Below are 18,627 nucleotides of genomic sequence, written 5' to 3' on the forward strand. Positions count from 1 at the left end.
CTACCTTTTTGGTACATCATAAGCTAATCATAACATTTTTTTTTCGTTAATTGTAATTTGGTACTGAATAATCTAATACAAAATAACTTAAACATGATTCATTTCATATAAGCAATTCCAAACACCCCCTAAATTGATAAAAATTATCTAATATCGCACATATTTGTTTATAAAAAATAATTAATTTAAGATAAACAATAACTATAAAAATACCAAGAAAAAAAAAAGATTGAAATATCAAGACCTTAACAACCACTTATCAGATTTATAAGTATAACATCATAAACACTTTTTTTACAGTTGGGGTGAATTTACAAAGGGCTTAAATGTAATTTCCAACACCAAAAAACTAATGGGGACTCTGTAGACACCTTAGCAGCCAACAAGTCCTGTAAACAATAGTGAACTAAGAAATGTGAGACAAAAAGGATTTGCAGAGAAGGGATTTAAACTTTAAAATCCATATATGGGGTCAAAAAAATACCTTCAACCAAACACAAGAACAAATGTTTAACATTAATAACTCGAATATGAAACATTCAAAAAAAAAATTAAAAATTGACTTACAACTAATGCATTTGCCGATATATGCTGCTGCTGCTACTACTACTTCCATGATAAGTAGTTTGGTCTCTTGTCTGCAAAAAATGTATGGAACTTAATATTGCAAGATAATTAATTAAAAGAGAACTGAGAATAAGTTTTCAGAAATAGACAATTTGAATCATACCTGGAAGTACCTAGGAACAGGGTTCACATTAAATGATCCTGTAAAGCAAAAAAAAATTCAGTTATAATTTAATCCAACCATATATAGCCATAAGTGAGATAAATAACAACATACCAGATGTGTAATGAGCATGTTGTGGATCAATATGAGGGAACGATGTCATGGGCATGGCAACACCATCTGTTGCTGGTCTGCTTGTAAATCTATCAGACCAGAACAACATATTTCTTGTCAAATTTCAGATTTTTTTTTCCTTAAAAACACAAAAATATACAAATACAAGGAAGAAGGTAAAGTTTATATCAAGAAACATGCAACACACCTGGGATGTGTAGTAGCAGCAGCAGCAGCATTAGGGATTTGAAGATGAGTTTGGTGGTATGAATATGGTATTGATTGGGGATCATGATATAATGATTTGCTTCCCTATTAGAATACACAACATCTTTATATATCAACTATGATTATTACATGTGTTTTGATTTCTGAAATAATTCAACTAATTACCGCTTGTTGTGTAAACGGTTGCTTTCCTCCAAATCCAAATGAGGGTTGATGTTGATGTTGATGTTGATGTTGATGATGATGATGATGACCAGGGTTCATGCCTGAAAAAATAAAGATACGATGTTACATGTTGTCACACTCATGAGTCATACGCATTTAAAAAAGAGTGAAAAACCTGGGGTCAAAGTCAAACTTGGTCCACCATGCTTCCAAGATGCTTGCTCCCTCAAAAGCTTTACAAGTTCATCAGTAGTTGAAGAAGATTCTCCCTTTTTTCTACCATCTTCATCATGTCTGCTAATGCTTGAAATTTTCATGTTTTGAGGTTTGTTGTGTGGCCTGAGGTAAGCTTTTTGCTTCACCTCGGTAACAGTTGACCCTGACCCTGAGATGGTATTGATTGGTTTGACTTTTGGCATCGACTTTGAAAGAGAAACCTTTAAGCCATCATCACCCGTTGACTTTTTACAAGTCAACGCCTCGATACACGAAAGTGCACCTTCACATTTCTTGTAATTAATAAACGCAAAGTCGTTTCTGGTAGTTGACCGGATATTTTTCGCAAGTGCAATGCTTTCGATTTCACCAAATTTTCCAAAATGGCCCTTCACTTCCTTTTCTCCCCATGTAGAAGGTATATTTTCAGCATATACAGATTTACTATTATTATTATTATTGTTGTTGTTGTTATGTATTTCTTCTTTGACTGGATCAGCTGATAGGTGGGCCCATGTGACTTTTATATTTGAGTGGGCCCCGAAAATATTTTTGTTTTGAAGTTTATTGAAAACGACTTGTGCATCTCTTTTTGTTTCAAGTTCAAGATAGGCAAAACCTAGGTTTAGGTTGGGGTTTTTAGGGTCGGATACAACTGAGACTTCATCTATGTTCTTGATGCCAACTTTATGTAATAATGTGAGGACCTGAAAGATGGAGGAATTATATTTAAATATTTTGTTAAGTGTGGGGAGTAAATGCAATGAAGATTGATGATTGAAAACTGGCTTACATGTTCATTGTTCCAGTTTTTGTTGATGTTGTTGAGTAAGATAGTGTCACTCCCATCAACAGCAGCTGTGTGACATAGTCTTCCACGAATCTATTTTATTGATAAATCAAATAAACTACAGGATTTAACTCATGAAAAACTACTCCTATAATCAATCATGTAACTATGCATGGTGTAAGTTTATTACTACAGGCTCTAACAGCTGTTCATATTATAGCAGTTGACAATGGTGTTATACAGATCACTATCAGTAAACCAGGTAGAGGAGATTTAAGAGAAAGATATGCAACAGTAATCATTAAACATGTCAATAGCATTGATTTTGGTACATATGATGGATCAGACCTTTAGATTTCTTGATGTACAAATGCTGAAAACAGGGAAAAAACAATCTACAACATAATAAGTGGACAAAGCAGAGTTACCTCAACAGTGTTGTATTTGTTCAGAGCCAATCTGGCAAGGTCTGCTGAAGCATACTTGATAAAGCCACAACCCCTGCTTTTCCCTGATCTAAAATTTGTTATTAACCTCACTTCAACAACCTCCCCAACCTCCTCAAAAACTTTTCTAATATCTTCCTCCTTTGTCTCCTTGTCAAAACCATGGATAAAAACCTTTGTCCTGTGCTTCATATTCAACCTGGATGCTACCATTTCTCCACTCATTACTTGTTTCTCACTTGAACCTTGTGATTTTAAACCATCAGTTTCATTATTCACTACCTCCTTCATTCCCTCCTCAGGCTCAACAGCATCACTCAGTTTCAAATCAATATGTTCTCTATTGTCAACCTGCTTCTCCATGTCCTCTTCTCCCTTGACACCATTACTTAAACCACCTGCAAGGTTAGCATTAGCATCACCACATTCACTCCTCTCTGTGTGCTCCTTCACATTTTCCTCTACCTTTGTGTCCTCACTTACCCCAACATCCAATTTGAAAATCTTCTCATCCTGCCCCTTCACACCCTCCTCGCCTGCATGTTCTTCTGCATCCATGTTGTCGATGGTATGCACACTATCGTGTAATTCAATTTGGTTCTGATCACCCAAAAGGGATGCAGATACCAAACCACTCATCTGGCTTTCATCCCTGCAACAATCATTGTTTTCAACCAAACGAACGTCCTTCTTATTACTAACCTCAAACTCCTTCATAGCCTCAACTTCTGTTGAGTCGTTAACAACAAGATTAGGCTTTTCAATTTCCACCGAAACAAATGCTTCAGCTTCCAATTCCATTGGAGAATTATCATTAGGGTTAGGACTCGCAACTTTTTCTATTTCATTACAATGGGATGCAACTAGCACACGCTTTGGTACCTTTCTAATAATCTTTTTCTTCACGATCTTCTTTACAATCTTCACTTTCTTCTTCGTCGTATTTTTCCCTCCAGGTGCTAAATCCGTCTTCCCCAATTCGATTCCAGCCTTTTCCGCTTCTTCTGTTAGGGCTTTCATATTGTTATAGCTTCTTCCTTTATCTTCACTTACTGTGGCGGTAGCTGTGGTGGCTGTAGAGCCGCGTTTGGATTTGGGGCCGCAGAATTGCCAATCGCCGGCGTTTTTTCGCAGTGATATTAATTATTAAGAGAATATGCGTCGCAATGTTTGTAGAATCAAGCATCGACCGGATCGTGTAGTCAAGAGGTGGCGACGCGGTTGCGTGCGGTGTCGGTGTATATGTTGACTGGCGTCACGCCATCGACCGGCTCAAGTTTTCTTCGGCTAATTGTAAGATGATCTGGGGGTGGTCGGAGGCAGGCGTTTTAGATTAACGATATAATTGAACCATGGAGAATTGGATTTAAAAAAAAAAAAAAAAATTAACAGGTGTTTGGATAGAGAAAAAAAAAAGATTATAAAAAAAAGATTATAGCTTATTGTTTATCTTCATAAGTTAAGTTTAACAACTATCAAACGACCTCCATATATTTTCCCCTTGCTTAAAGTTTATTGTTTATTGCTTATAACATATTTCTAGTCATTTTACTCATATAAGCTGTTTTGTTTGTCAAACACTTAAATGCTTATCAGCTTATTGTTTATCCCCACCGCTATAAACTAATCCAAACACTTTTACAAAAGTTGCTTTCTCACACCGCTATAAGCTATAAGCTAATTTATCCAAACACCCTCTAATTATTTGTCAACAAACAGGAAAAAAAAGCCTAATTTGTATTTTTAACTAATTTAGTCCTAACTATGATCATCTATGTAATCTACTCTTAAATATCATCATTTATGTCCTAAGCGTGACTTGAAACATATGTGAACAATGACAATTTTTGGAAAAGTTCAAAAATTACTAAGTATCCGACTTTGGAACTTCATAACTTGAGGTCTAGAGCTTATATGCACTAGGTTTCTAAATGTAGTTTGTAGATCTATTGTAACATCCCAAATTCATGACAAAAATTTTCATTTTAAAAAACATTCCAAAATCCATAAGTTACATAAAAACATAGTTTCTCAAAACCATAAACATTAATCATAGTATCCCAAAATCATAAGCCATATAAAACTCCAGGATGATGTGCACAATCATGCCTTCACTTTGCCCCTATCCTCTGATGTACCTTAAACCATAAAATCAAGTTGTAAGTCAAAGCTTAATGAGTTTCCCTCAAAGTACCACACACCGCAACATAATACAATACACACAACTACGCATGTAGCACTAGGCTGGACCACCACCGAGCTTTCAGCTACTAGCTGGACCGCTCCCGAGCCTACATCATAAGTTGGACCGCTCCTTTGGGCCTACAGTATAAACTGAACCGCCCAGGTATTTTGGCCTTCAGCACAAAGTATCGCCTCAACCCCACAATACAATAACATGTCGACATATACAACTATAACCACAAGCTAGCAAGCACATGTAATCATACAGAACTACTAGTCTAACATATCACCGGTGAATACAGGTAATCATGCAGATCTACCAGTCTAACATATAACCAGCATAGCATCATCCTATATACCAAGATACATCACCTAGTGGGTCGGCATTGGTGCCTTTCGACCAACGAGTATAGTGAGAAAAACTTACCTCACAGTCTGAAAGATAGCTGGACTGATCACTGATCCAAACATTGTCTCTACAGGTCACCTTTTCAATAAATAGGGACCTAGTCTCAATATACTATTCAAATTACCCTAAATTACCTAAAGTCAAACTTGGTCACAGTCAACGGTCAATGGGCAAAAAGTCAAAGGTCAACATCAAACTGAGTACGCCCTGCGTAGAGTGTTGCTTGGCTTTTACGGGTCAATACATGGCTACGTGTTGCATACCCATATGTACGTCCTACGTACTCACGCTGAAGCCAAACTTCCCATTAAGTGCTTAATACAGAAAGACATCACGTCCAACTCTCAGATTTAGTCTAAATCAATGTCCTAAGTGATAAAGTTCCAAACTTTATGCACTTGCATGGCTTCTTAAGGCTCAAGAACAAACCCTAATCTTATATCAACTTCTAAGGATCTCAAACTCATGCATGGAGGGTTGGATATGGTCAAGACACCATTTTTGTGACTTAATACCCTTAAATACTTCTGGGAATGCACTCAACAAAGTCTAGAGTCGTTCATACTCAAATGCACCAAAATAATTGGACAAAATGACATAACTTCAACATCTAAGCTAGATGTATCAATGGAGGCATAAATGTACAAACTTTATACCTTCTGGAGATGAATGGGGGAGAAGAAATTCTAGATCCAAGGTTGATTCAAGCTTCCAAGCCCCACCACCACCTTCTTCTTTCTTCAAAAGCACCCAAAAACACACTTTTAAGCTCACGATGCACTAATATAGGGTTAGGGTTTCAAGGGAGTCATTTGGAGGATGTAAGTTGAGAATGAAAGAGGTTTATGAAGGTTAAGGTGCTTAAATAGGGCTTAAAACCCCGAATTTAGGGTTTGGACTTCGACCGAGTACGTCCTGCGTACTCCTACCTACACCCCATGTAGTTCATTAAAGGTTCGTCCACATTTTCCCTTCAACACATCGCATAAAGGCTATCTATGCCCTGCGTAGATCAACACTCCATACTTACATCAACAAATATGGAAAGGAATTACCTGCAAGGACCGGGTGTTACATCTATATCCTATATGTAGTAGGTTTCTAAGTCTGGAAAAAATGTCTCAGTAGCCCTAGAGGCTTACTTTGAAGCTTTCAAATGGGGGCTTCCTGATTGTAATATATAAATGGAAAGGCTTTACGTAATGAAAAATAAATTGGGTCAACCGGAGTTCATATAAGAAAGAAACAAGGGTTTAAAGTTGGCAAAAAAAATGAAAACGTGATAAATGCAAAATTGTATGCCATTATGCTGAAAATGCAACTCCTGAAGGCCGAAATGTGATTTTTATGATTATTTTGGTCATTTTCTTAATTTTTGGATATTTCTCCACAACTGATTAAAGATTTTGGCTAAATTTATTTTTTTTCTCATCTTTAAATTGTGTTAAATTATTATAAGACTAAATTAAATAAATGATCATTGTGGTTTACAATCATGTTTTGTTTTTGTTTTGACTATGATGCTCCATATTGTTTTAATGTAATGTCTTGTGAGGTTGGCTTTGAACCATGTAAAAAGATTTTTATAACATTTTTATTTTCTTTTATCTTTTTTGTTTAGTTTCAATTTATGTTACCAATACTTACCATTAAATTAAAATGACACACTGCACCCACCCTCCTTATTCCTCCCCTCCTTTTGCTCCCCTCTTTCAGATGTTGCTTCCTCAAACTTTTTGGGCAAATCATGGCACTTATGGAATTCAAGAATGACCACATCAATAGGGAAAATCTTCATTTTTTTCATGAAACAATAACAACCTCATGTTACAAATGGTATGGTATCACCACAAACTTGATTAAACAATTCTTGCATAACTCACATTTTTGAATTTGCGGTATTTTTTAAGAAATTTTATTAGCATCATGTTTTTTTTTCTTTTTATTGCTTATCAACCTAAAGACAATTTTTTTTTTTTTATAATGTATGGTTGGAAAGACCTGGAAGTCTAGTTTCCATCGCAAGAAATAATTCATTTGGAGATCTCTTTATGGTCGTTTTTTCTCTAGGTTGTCCAATGGATAGATTCATTCAAATTTGACCAATTTTTTGGGTTACACTAGTGTTTGAGATATCTGTGTATGTTTAGTGAAGTCTTTAAAGTTTCTAAGTTATATAGGGAGTATTTTGATCTTCTAAGGTTTTAGGGGCTATCCCTAAATGCCTATAAATAGTTGAGCTTTTCTTAGGAGTTGACATGCTGAGTTTGATTATTTTCTTAATGAAAACTAAACTATGAAATTCAGATTATTATATAAATATTATATAACTATTAGGTCAGGATCGTGGACCGACTGGCATCCCCATCCCCCCTTCCCATCCCCGATTTTTAGTTTATATATTACTTGCCCCATCCTGATCGATTCGGGTCCACATATCGGGTACCATGGTTTTTGCCATCTTTAATATTTTGTAATCATATTCACTATTTCTAATTACTAAATTAACTAGTATAAATGGTTGATTGTGATAAGAATATGAGGAAAAAGACAATTTCATGGAAAAATGATTGTTCTGTTTATCTCTTATGAATTAGTTATATTAAGCAGATGGTTATATACAATTGTGTGAAACTAAAAACCATACTTTTATTTTTGTTACAAAGAGTACAAATAGAGGAATTTGATCACAATTCACTATAATTCTTTTCAATCGATATACATTATAATAATAACAATTTTAAATACTTCATCTTCTTTCATACGATTCAATCCATCGTATAAACAAATACATATTAATCACCAGAAATTTGATCAATGAATCAATCTTCATCAACTCGTACATACGAAGTCCAGTAATTATATGCAACATAAATGCTAAAAGCCGCGACCACTACAAAGCCAACATTCACCATTGCTGCAGAAAACTCTTTAGATTTCACAACTTTGCCTACTCTTGCTCTTATATTAGGAATGATGGACGTTTTCCCGTTTGTGTTGGCAATAGTATCGTTTTGGTTATCTTGAGGCAATGCCATCGCAGCTGCAGAAGGCGAATCCATCATTGTGGGTGTTGGAACTTTTTTGGGCATAGTAACACGAAGACGACCTTGGGAGAATTTGGCATGAATGTTGTTTGAGTCATAATCTTTTGTGACCTTAATTTCTTTCAAAAAACGGTTTCTCCTTTTACCATCTACAACATTTTCTCCAGTGATCTTCAAAATCCCAGTATTGCTAATCTGGATTCTTAGTTGATCCTTCTTGAATTCTTATATAAACACATATATAATTAGAATATATATCAAGAAAACATGAATCAATAAAATCAGTTGCTCCTAATTGTATTTAAAAAAGCAAGAAAAACAAACGATATGTGGATGGATACCTGGGAGATGGAGCACGAGTACATCTTGTCCATCCTCACGTTGCCATGTGCACATGGGTTCGAATTCATCATAAGATAATAACTTTTGCAATTGGGTGCCTCCAACCTTTGAATCCATCGCAATTATATATAGAACTGTTTACTAGAGACAATTGGAAATTAATCTGAAAGATGATTAATTTTGCATTTAGCGATGCTGTTTTTATAGTGGTAGCATGAATGAATGATGTTATTCCTTTTCTAGTAATGTTGGTTTCTTGGTTTTGCTTTGTTAAATGGCAAAAGCTTAGGTTTCAAAAGCTTTTTGTGAAAGCAAGGCATGGCTTGAAACAAATATAAAAAAAGGATCTTTGAACATGCGATGCATGCATGAGGTAACTTTTAAGATGTCTATGGTTGATTTTGATAGTTTTATGTTGTTTTAATCCCAAAAATGATATGAATTTGGTAACTAATTTATCGTCAAGATTTTAAAATTTTAGTATTTGTTGCACATATGTTTAAATTGCTTGTACAATTTGATTAAAGGAAATGTATTTTAGAATCAATATTTAAAAGCTTATCAAATAAGTTTATAGTTAAATAGGGTCGGGTATTATATTTTAGATACCTGGGTCCTCTATTTGATATACAAATTTATAACCTATAGCTTATTAAAATTTGATTTAAGAAACGTGTTCTTTTGAATGAAATATGTTCTTTCTACATGCACACTTTTGTCATCATGAATATATATATATATATATATATATATATATATATATATATATATATATATATATATATATATATATATATATATATATATATATATATATATATATATATATATATAATACATAATAATAAGTTTAAGACCAAAGTCTTAAACTAAGGAGCTTAAATCCCAACCATTGATTTCCCATCTAATGGTATAATATGGTGATTCTTGTGAGTTAAAAACAACCAATGAGAAAATAGATTTAAAGGAAATACAAAATTTTGTCATAATATTAAAACGGGACGTGAGCTTCCATTCTTTACAAGCCTTTATTTTCCTTGAAAACCTTTAGACATCTTCTTTGCATTCTTTCAAATCTCTCATAAAAACCTATCAGGCGGCAGCTGCTACCACCAGCCGCTGTAAACCGAAAAGCATTCCAAACTCCATAGTACTCTCCTCCGTACTAACCATCACCGGCCGCCACCATTTCCACTAGCACTTCCGCCACTACCACAATATTAGCACCCACTACACCACCACCCCACATACACCTGCAATGCTACAAAACCACCACACAATCTTCATAGATACTTAATAGCCCCATCACTTTCATATTGTTATGCAAGCCATCATTGACATAATCAACCTCACATGCACCAATCGCCACCACTATCGCGCTCCGCCTACAACACTCGCCAACTTCATCTCCGAGCTTACATTTAGCTGTGTAGATCTAAGTGATTTATTGTCAGTCTTTTGCATATATAACTTTCTTTATGAAAGAAAGAGATGTCTTTATGTATACCACTATGAAAATCTTCTCTAGATCTGGATTGTTTACAAAAATATTCAGTGAAATGAAAGCGTATTTTGTAATACTTTATAGATATATGTGTGTACTTTTAATATTCAATAATTCTCCAATTTGTTTTTGTTTTTCAGTTACGCAATGTAAAGAAGATTTCAAGTTTGATATCTTTTTTTTTTCCTATTTCAGATGTCAAATTTAAAGAAGTTGGTTTTATATGTCTGGCATGAATATTTTGTTACATATATATTGTTTATATGGTTCTGAATCTTAATTTAGCAGATGATTAAGAAGTTGATAGATATGACATACAAAAGTGATAACAAATCATTTTGATATTGTTTATGCATTAAATTTGTAATAATAAAGAAAGTTATTGCATAACTTGGATATATATAATATTTAACATAAAATATAGTATTGAAACAAATTAAAGTATATAATCACTGAAGAGAGTAAATGAGATTGGTCCATTAACTGTTGAAAAGTAAATAAATATTATAAATAGATAAGAAATTGACAAGATGGACCTTAAGGCTGTAAAAGTAAGATGGAATGTACGATTTTTAGAATATATAAAAAATGGGGAAGAAAGATTATATCTAATGAATTTACAATATTCTATCTTTTTATGTTTTTGAAATCAAATTCTACTCAAAGGAAAAGAAAAGAGAGTTTGAATCCTGTGAATGTGTTATTGTTATGAATATTAAAAAAATGTGAGAATATAATCAATGGCTGCCATATTTTTCATTTTCTAATAATTAAATGTTAAGTAATTATAATAGTACTATATATTATGTCGAGTTTTTAACTTCTAAAGTTCTACTGTCTTTTTAAATTATATAACGGTTTTATTGTCTCACCATAACATTGTTATTGTCTCACCAATTCATTTAGTGTTTTAAATTTTAACATTATCATTTATTTAATTAACCTTATATGAAAACGTCTTTATTACCTTAATAATAGTACTATATATTATGCCATTTTTTTTAAACTTCTAAAGTTTTAGTTTGGTTGTATAACGTTGCTATTATCTCACCAATTCATTAGTGTTTTAAATTTTAATATTAACATTTATTTAATTAACCTTTGAAGATATATGAAAAACGACTTTATTACCTTGCCAATTGCTATTGTATTTAATTAATGACAAATATTATCATAATTAAATGTAAAATACATTAATTATGAAGAATGTTATCATAATTAAATCTAAAATGCATTAATAATCTCAATAATAAATGTATTTTGAATTTAATTATGATAATATTTTTCATAATTAATATTTCTTATATGTGCCTTAGGATACATATTAGAAAATCCATTTTTTTTTAATATAGAAAATAAAAATTGAAAATGAAATGCAACTACAAATGTATTTAGAGTATTGTATATTATTTTTTGTCAAAACAAAGACTGTAACCTATTAGTGTTTTATAATAAATCTATTTTTTTTAAATGTTTTAATTATAAAACTGTTATATGTATAAAGTAAGTAATACAAAAATGATCAAACATAAATAATAATTTAAAAAATCTCAAGAATATTTTTTTAGGCGTTTATATAAATATAAATATAATGTAACCTTAATCAAAGAAAATAATAAAATATTATGTTTTAAGGGCGGTAAGTATTTGCATTGAAAAATCAATTACAATTATCTAGGTCGGTTTTTGTGAATGTTAATTTCTTGGAAATAGATACTATTCTATGCATTACATAAAATATGATGATACTACTCTTTGCTTTACAGAAAATGTGATGACTTGACATGAAAATTGATAAGGTTGATAGGATGGTTAACCACTATTTGTATTCAACTTTTGTTAAGATTTTAAATATGTTCAAAATGATAATGGGTGTTGTTATAAACACTCCATCCTACTCACTTCACTCTACTCTAATATGTTTTAGGGTGTTGTTATAAACACTTCACCCTACTCACTCCACTCTATTCTAATATGTTTTATGTTAGACATCATTACTCTCAACTAATCATTTTTACTAATTAAAGATTTTATTACATTGTTTTCCGAAAGAAATATACTTTTTATTTTTATTTTCTCTAATTCTCTCTTTTTTATTATATATATATATATATATATATATATATATATATATATATATATATATATATATATATATATATATTACTATAAAGATTCATTAACTATTAAGTTGAAAGAATAGAAAACGTAACATTTTTTATATTCTTTAATATTATTATAAAAACCCTTCATTTAACTTAATTAACTTAAGAGATAAATTTTTAAAGAGTAAATATAATTGTATGAAAAAAATAAACGTATTAAAATGTTATTCTTTTAAATTGATAAACTTGTCGCTAAACCTAAAATATGTAATTAATATCAAAACAATGATGCTACTAAACTCCAACCTCAAACTATAATAAATTTTATAATAATCAAAATCTTATATGAAAAGAAACAGTGGCTAAGCTAAAAGGAAAAACCAAAAAAAAAAAAGCAAAATTATATATTAAATTTATCTTATACTATTATTCCAAACAAAAACAAATACAATATATTTTTATATAAATTAACAAAACTAAACAAATCACATTTATAAAAAATATATATTACACTTTATTAAAATAAAAAAATAGTTTCGTTATTCCAAATAAAAAAAATCAAGCTGCAAAAAATCAATATTCAACCTAAATAAAACTAAACAGTAAGATACATTTTCAAATTCAGTTGTAAAAAAAAAAGTGTCCGTGACAAATAAGTTTTTGGGAAAAGATGAAACAAAAAAAAATGAATAACTTTAATAAAATGAAAAAGGCTCCGGATGGAAATTGTGAAAAGTGGAGGCGCGAGGAGAAATTTGGCTGGCAGGCACTTTATTCAAGACTAGTTTTATAGTTTTCATAGTCTAAATTTAGACTGGAGTTAGCATTTATTACAAATAATGTGGAGTGTAAAAATAAAAAGCCAATGATAAGGGTGTTGTCATAAACACTTCACCCTACTCACTCCACTCTACTCTAATATGTTTTATGTTAGACATCATTACTCTCAACTAATCAATTTTTACTAATTAAAGATTTTATTACATTATTTCCGAAAGAAATATACTTTTTATTTTTATTTTCTCTAATTCTCTCTTTTTTATTATATATATATATATATATATATATATATATAACTATAAAGATTCATTAACTATTAAGTTGAAAGAATAGAAAACGTAACATTTTTTATATTCTTTAATATTATTATAAAAATCCTTCATTTAACTTAATTAACTTAAGAGATAAATTTTTAAAGAGTAAATATAATTGTATGAAAAAAATAAACGTATTAAAATGTTATTCCTTTAAATTGATAAACTTGTCGCTAAACTTAAAATTAATATCAAAACAATGATGCTACTAAACTCCAACCTCAAACTATAATAAATTTTATAATAATCAAAGTTTTATATGAAAAGAAACAGTGGCTAAGCTAAAAGGAAAAACCAAAAAAAAAAAAAGCAAAATTATATATTAAATTTATCTTATACTATTATTCCAAACAAAAACAAATACGATATATTTTTATATAAATTAACAAAACTAAACAAATCACATTTATAAAAAATATATATTACACTTTATTAAAATAAAAAAATAGTTTCGTTATTCCAAATAAAAAAAATCAAGCTGCAAAAAATCAATATTCAACCTAAATAAAACTAAACAGTAAGATACCTTTTCAAATTCAGTTGTAAAAAAAAAAAATTGTCCGTCACAAATAAGTTTTTAGGAAAAGATGAAACAAAAAAAAATGAATAACTTTAATAAAATGAAAAAGGCTCCGGATGGAAATTGTGAAAAGTGGAGGCGTGAGGAGAAATTTGGCTGGCGGGCACTTTATTCGAGACTAGTTTTATAGTTTTCATAGTCTAAATTTAGACTGGATTGAGCATTTATTACAAATAGTGTGGAGTGTAAAAATAAAAAGCCATAACTGTTGTTATAAACACTTCACCCTACTCACTCCACTCTACTCTAATATGTTTTATGTTAGACATCATTACTCTCAACTAATCATTTTTATTAATTAAATATTTTATTACATTGTTTTCCGAAAGAAATATACTTTTTATTTTTATTTTCTCTAATTCTCTCTCTTTTATTATATATATATATATATATATATATATATATATATATATATATATATATATATATATATATATATATTACTATAAAGATTCATTAACTATTAAGTTGAAAGAATAGAAAATGTAACATTTTTTATATTCTTTAATATTATTATAAAAATCCTTCATTTAACTTAATTAACTTAAGAGATAAATTTTTAAAGAGTAAATATAATTGTATGAAAAAAATAAACGTATTAAAATGTTATTCTTTTAATTTGATAAACTTGTCGCTAAACCTAAAATATGTAATTAATATGAAAACAATGATTTACTTTTCAAATATGAAAACGTAATAACTAATATTATTGAAAATTAAAATAATAACTAATTTATAAAACTTACCGTTAACGTTGTGTTTTCAAATATATTTCGATAAAAAAAGATGTAATAATTCATCTACAAGATAATATACATTGATTAAAGGTTATATTAATATCCACGTCTTTAAAAAGTTTATAAGACTACTCGGAGTGGGCAACGCCCATTGCCGTTATTGTGCCTCATAACACGTGATAACGCCAATGAACACCGCACTACCCTCCCGTTATTACATGTTAAAGGTTTTCGCGTTACTTCCCGTTACCACCATCACATTTGGTAACGGCGTTTTTTTGTTTTTTAGCCTTGTAACTCGTGTGGGCGTTGCCCACACCCACCTCTCTAAATAACATTAAAATAAACAAAAAGTTATAAAAGTCATAAAATTGTATCCAACGTTATAAAATAGACGAAAAGAACTCCATGTATGATTTACTTTTAGTAACTGTAAAATGTTATTTTAATTTAAATAAAATAATATACCTTAAATTCAAAATAAAGATTTTAGAGTTAATAATATTTAAAAATAATAAATCATATAGGTAAACAACAAATAATAACATAGTTAACTATAAATTATATTTTGACAAAGAAAGGATATATAATTTGTCATTTTTTATAAGTATAATAATATTTGTGTATTTATCGAATTATATATTTGTATAATAATGACAATTATAAATTTAGAATTATAAAACCGACAAGTAGTTTTTTAAGTCGTCATAATCTAGCTCATATGGGGGAGATACCAAAGAGCATAAAATTTAAAAAATAATTGATTGGAAAGTAAACAGGACTTTCAAATAGATCTTTTAAAGGATTTCTCATTTTAATCTATAATGTTATGTAAGTATTAAGTTCGAACGCAAATAAATGGTGAAATTGTGTATCAAAGTACGATATTTGTGTTTAAAAGTGTTTTTCAAAAATTGTATATAAGTATTTAAATATACATAGAATTATATAAATGTATTTTGTATAATTAAAGAAACATAAATGAAATACTAATGTTGTTGATTCAAACAAGAAAAAAACTAAAAATGTAAATTACAATAATAATATAAATAAGCATTAACTTTTTTTCTTCTATGTGTTTCGTCATTTTCTTTATTTTTCTATTTTTTATTTCAATTTTTTTATATCAAAAAATTTATTTGTTTGATATTTTATATTAAATGATTTCCTTAGAAAAAAGAAGATTTAATAATATGACAATTGGAAAAGAAACAAAAGTATCTAAATATTAAATTTAATAACGTTAACGACTACATAAGATGTCTAGATATAATGTTTACATGCTTAAGGTTATTAATCTCAAAGAAATTAAACTCCCAATATGATGTCAAATAAATTTTACAAATGAATATTTAGAGACCGTCACTTTTTTTTCTTTTTATTAGACTAGAAAAAGTGGTACCACAAAAGTTAAACTCATTTTACTGTCACGTATGCTAAACGTCACTTCTTGCCACAAAAGTGTGGTTTCATGCCAAACACAAGGAGTTGTGCCACACTCCTTTAATTATTTTTATTTTTAAATAAATAAATTTTTTAGTTTTAATTAAAAATAAAAGATTTCATTAATTAAAAATAAAAATCATTATATTACTTGCAATAAATAAAAATCCTAGAAAATTAGAAACTGAATGATTAAAACTTGGAAAAAACTAAAAAGTAACTACGATTAGTGTTAGTTTAAAAATAAAAAAAATGAATTTTTGAACAATTGACTGCTTGCAAACGGTCCAAAGGTTTCAGCCAATCAAATTTCTTTATGGACCGATCCCTTCTACAGTCGTTGGGCGGCCTCAGTCACACCCATATCGCACCCAGGGGCGATGTTTGTGCTTATGTGTCACAAGGAGTGCGGTCTAAGTCGCACCCACTCCGTCTGGTCTTAATACTCCGGTCACAAATAATAAAATATAACTAACTCTGATACCTTGAAAATGTACTGTGTGAATCTTTTTAAAATAACATGTTTTCGGAATAAAACCAATCGATGCAACGAGACTATTCACCGAAAAAACTATTATATGCTCTGAGAGGACATTAACTGACAAAACGAAACTATTAACCACCATCGCATTTGCATGCCGCTGCATCGCGCGGGTACCCCACTAGTATATATATATATATATATATATATATATATATATATATATATATATATATATATATATATATATATATATATATTGTAATTGGAACTCGAGTAATTTTGACATCCAAGCTAATTTTTATCCATATCATTATAAATTATTAATTTGAGTATTGTATCAAAGTAACGTCATACTTTGCTCATATTAGTTTTTAATGATTTGACGGTAAATCTAATTAATATATTTCTGAACTATTCATAATTCCACCTATATAATATATATGACTTGAATTTTTAATTTAAAGAGAAAATATAAAACTTAATACTATTAAACTAGAAGTCCTTTGATGATAGATATCTTTGTTGATATATAAAATTTTCTTCCATGAACACAACATAAAAACACATAACTTTCATCATTTGATACTTCATACTTGATTCCAAAATCTTCTCTTTACTTAAAACTTGTTCACCGAGTACTCCAAATTCCTTTCAACTTTCAAATAGAAAAAACATCATAAATTGTCCCTGTGGTTTTTCCAGATCTGAATTTTAATCTCCGTGGTTTAAAAACATCATAGATGATCTCTGTGCTTTCAAAACTTTTGACGATTGGTCCTTATTGCTAACACCGTTAAGTTTTTTTCCGTTAACTGAATGACATTTTCGTCATTTCACTACCACATGGACCATTTATGATGTTTTCTTTTATTAAAAAATGTAATAATATGCAAATGGGTCTCTCTCTCTCTCTCTCTCTCTCTCTCTCTCTTGTGTCTTCTTCCACCTGCACCTCCAAGTCGTTTCCACTTCCTTTCTTCCTAGATGCAACAATCTCTCTACCCAATCGAGATCCCTAACCTTTAAAGCTTCGTCTACCACCTAATCCTCCAAAAACGAAACCCACCTTCTTCGTCCTCTCCATCAAGGTCTGCTACCAGGCGCCAATCTTTGGTAAAACAAAGGACCATAATGCCAACTTTGGTGTGGTTGTTATATACCCATCGCATGTTGGTATGTTGTAGTGATCTGTTAGATCTGTATCCTGGTATATAGGATGATGTTATGCTTAGTGATCTGTAAGATCTGTCTGATTGTTAGTTGACTGGTTATATGTATGCTTATCTGTTATGTATATGTCGACATGGTTTATGTGTGGTTGGGTTGAGGCAGACCAGTGTAGACTGAAGGCCAAGAGACCCAGGGCGTCCCGGATAGACTGCAAGCCCGAGAGGAATACGAGTCAAGCCGAAGGCCCAGAGAATGTTCCAGATAGGCTGAAGGCCCGGTGAGACGTACCAGTCATGCTGAAGGTTCTGTGAGTGTACCAGATAGTCTGTAGGCCAGTGCGGCGTACCAGTCAGGCTGAAGGCTCTGTATGCATGTTGTTTGTTATTATGATTATGTGTTGTGTTGGTACTTTGGGGGATCTCACTAAGCGTTGACTTACAGTTTTGGGTTATGTTTCAGGTATTTCAGATGACCGCGGGAAGGCGAAGGCGTGACCATACACATCCTCATGTTTTGTCTTATGATTTTGGAAGAATCTGATGTCGAAAATGTTTTGAGAACTATGTTTGTAAACAATTTGTGAATTTGGGTTGGTTTTAAAAAAAGTTTAAATTTATCATGATTTTTTATGGATGTTACATTCTTCTTTCCTACCTTCAATCTAATGGCATAATGATTCGTTTCTCATGCCCTTACACGCCATAATAAAACGACAAGGCCGAACGCTCCATTCAAACAATCAATAACATTGTTTACACTTTCCCTTTTCAAGCGTCTCTCCCCCACCAAGTTTTAATCTACTCCCAACCACAACATTATCCTATAGAATCCCATTTGGT

General features: G+C 30.8%; 2 protein-coding genes across 2 annotated transcripts; both read right to left on the reverse strand.

Moving 5' to 3' along the window:
* Positions 1-229: 229 nt before the first annotated feature.
* LOC145154573 (uncharacterized) lies at positions 230-4,017 on the reverse strand. The gene is made up of 9 exons (XM_079075550.1): positions 2,672-4,017; positions 2,247-2,336; positions 1,413-2,160; positions 1,238-1,338; positions 1,053-1,156; positions 845-933; positions 731-768; positions 568-638; positions 230-389 (listed from the first exon to the last, which is right to left on the reverse strand). Exons 1-8 carry the CDS (start codon positions 3,707-3,709, stop codon positions 570-572), a joined length of 2,277 nt encoding a protein of 758 aa, XP_078931676.1. The 5' UTR covers positions 3,710-4,017; the 3' UTR covers positions 230-389; positions 568-569.
* A 3,947-nt stretch (positions 4,018-7,964) lies between these two features.
* On the reverse strand, positions 7,965-8,839 carry LOC145105978 (uncharacterized). The gene is made up of 2 exons (XM_079043039.1): positions 8,671-8,839; positions 7,965-8,553 (listed from the first exon to the last, which is right to left on the reverse strand). Exons 1-2 carry the CDS (start codon positions 8,786-8,788, stop codon positions 8,105-8,107), a joined length of 567 nt encoding a protein of 188 aa, XP_078899165.1. The 5' UTR covers positions 8,789-8,839; the 3' UTR covers positions 7,965-8,104.
* Positions 8,840-18,627: the final 9,788 nt, after the last annotated feature.

Source organism: Lactuca virosa, chromosome 1 (genome assembly GCF_052849685.1).
Source record: "Lactuca virosa cultivar CGN04683 chromosome 1, Lactuca_virosa_CGN04683_v6, whole genome shotgun sequence".
NCBI classification, from domain to species: domain Eukaryota; kingdom Viridiplantae; phylum Streptophyta; class Magnoliopsida; order Asterales; family Asteraceae; genus Lactuca; species Lactuca virosa.